Source organism: Condylura cristata, unplaced genomic scaffold (genome assembly GCF_000260355.1).
Source record: "Condylura cristata isolate star-nosed mole 26May11 unplaced genomic scaffold, ConCri1.0 scaffold00033, whole genome shotgun sequence".
Lineage (NCBI taxonomy): Eukaryota > Metazoa > Chordata > Mammalia > Eulipotyphla > Talpidae > Condylura > Condylura cristata.
The window spans coordinates 16,580,828-16,582,120 of record NW_004567134.1 but is presented as its reverse complement, the minus strand read 5'-3'; the positions used below and the strand labels follow the sequence as shown (position 1 = coordinate 16,582,120).

Below are 1,293 nucleotides of genomic sequence, written 5' to 3'. Positions count from 1 at the left end.
GAGAACAGAAGGTGAAAGCAAGATGCTTCGGAACCGGGCGCTTGTTTGAGGGTCCCTTCTCTGAGGATGAGGCGTCCCTGTCAGAGGACTGGAGGGGGGCGGGAGCTGGACCGTGAGGAACCCCCTTTCCGACGCGCGCCGTGTGTGGGCTGCCGCGGTCCCTCTACGACCCAGCCCTGCCGCCCGGGCACCGCAGAGGGAGTGTGGGCAGGTGCCCGCCGCCACGCAGGCCTCAGGGCCGCCCAGCGAGGCCCTGCGAGCCGTCGAGGGTGGGGACCGCGCCCTGACCGGCAGCCCGCTGTCTGTGCCACAGGAGGAAGAGCCACTCGTCCCCCCCACAGAGCGTGCTCTGGAGCCGGCCGCTGCCCGCGGAGGACCGCCCGCTGTGCCAGCAGGGGCTGGTGGAAGCCAGGTCTTCCAGCTCCTCGTCCTCAAACCATTCTGACAACTTTTTCAGGATGGGTAGCAGCCCCCTGGAGGTCCCCAAACCCAGGTGAGGAGCGCCGAAGCCCTGAAGGGTGGAGGCGGCCGGCAGATGCCTCCGGCGGGGCTCGGCCCGTGGCGCTGGCCCACCGCTATTCGGGGACGTGCGGAAGTTGGGGTGCAGAGCAAGAGCTGCTTGTAGAATGGTTTGAGGCGCCTCTTCCCTGAACTGGCAGACGGGGCCCGGGGCGTCGTGGCTGTGTGCTCACGGACCCGAGAGGCGTCCCTCTGGCTCCCCGCCCCTGCGTGACGCGGGCAGTGAGGACAGGCAGCGAGCCAAGCTAGAGTGGCGTGGGCCCACGGCGAGCCCCCAGGAAGGGGGGCTCTGCCGGGCTGGAGGGTGTGGCTGGCCTGCGGGCCACGCGCCCCAGGGCCGGGCAGGCGGAGGGGGCTGGGCTGGGGGCCGCCCCTCGCTCCCTGCTGTGCCTTTCCCTGGTCCCCACTCCACCCGCCCCCCAGACCCTGGGCGGCTCTCTCTCCTGGAGCCTGAGGGGAGCTGGCTTGCAGGTGGGCCGTGGGGGCGCCGGTCAGCCCCGGGGCAGAAAGGCCAGCGCCAGGGTCTGCCCAGCTCCATCCTGTGCTGCGCCGGGATTGCGGGTCTTTGTTGGTGCGGGGAGGAGACTGAACCCCAAATTGGCGGTGCGAAGATAACGAGACTTCTGAAATCCTTTCATCCCCTCCTCTGGTTTTTCTTGGGCGGCAAAAGCAGACACTGGGGGAGATGGGGTGAGCGCCCCACCCCCGTCGGTCGGCCGCACACCCCGCTGGGCTCGGCCCGGGGCTGGGGCGTTGGGAGCAAAGACCCGCCCG

At 70.1% G+C, this 1,293-nt stretch overlaps 1 protein-coding gene across 1 annotated transcript in view; it reads left to right on the top strand.

The window, feature by feature from the left end:
* The window catches only part of MTMR14 (myotubularin related protein 14), a gene marked incomplete at its 5' end in the record, with an annotated part of 28,110 nt that overhangs the window by 19,899 nt on the left and 6,918 nt on the right, over positions 1–1,293 (top strand). The window contains one exon of the mRNA XM_004692238.2: positions 314–493. Within this exon, the coding sequence (XP_004692295.1) occupies positions 314–493 (180 nt within the window). The remainder of the gene's footprint in view (positions 1–313; positions 494–1,293) is intronic.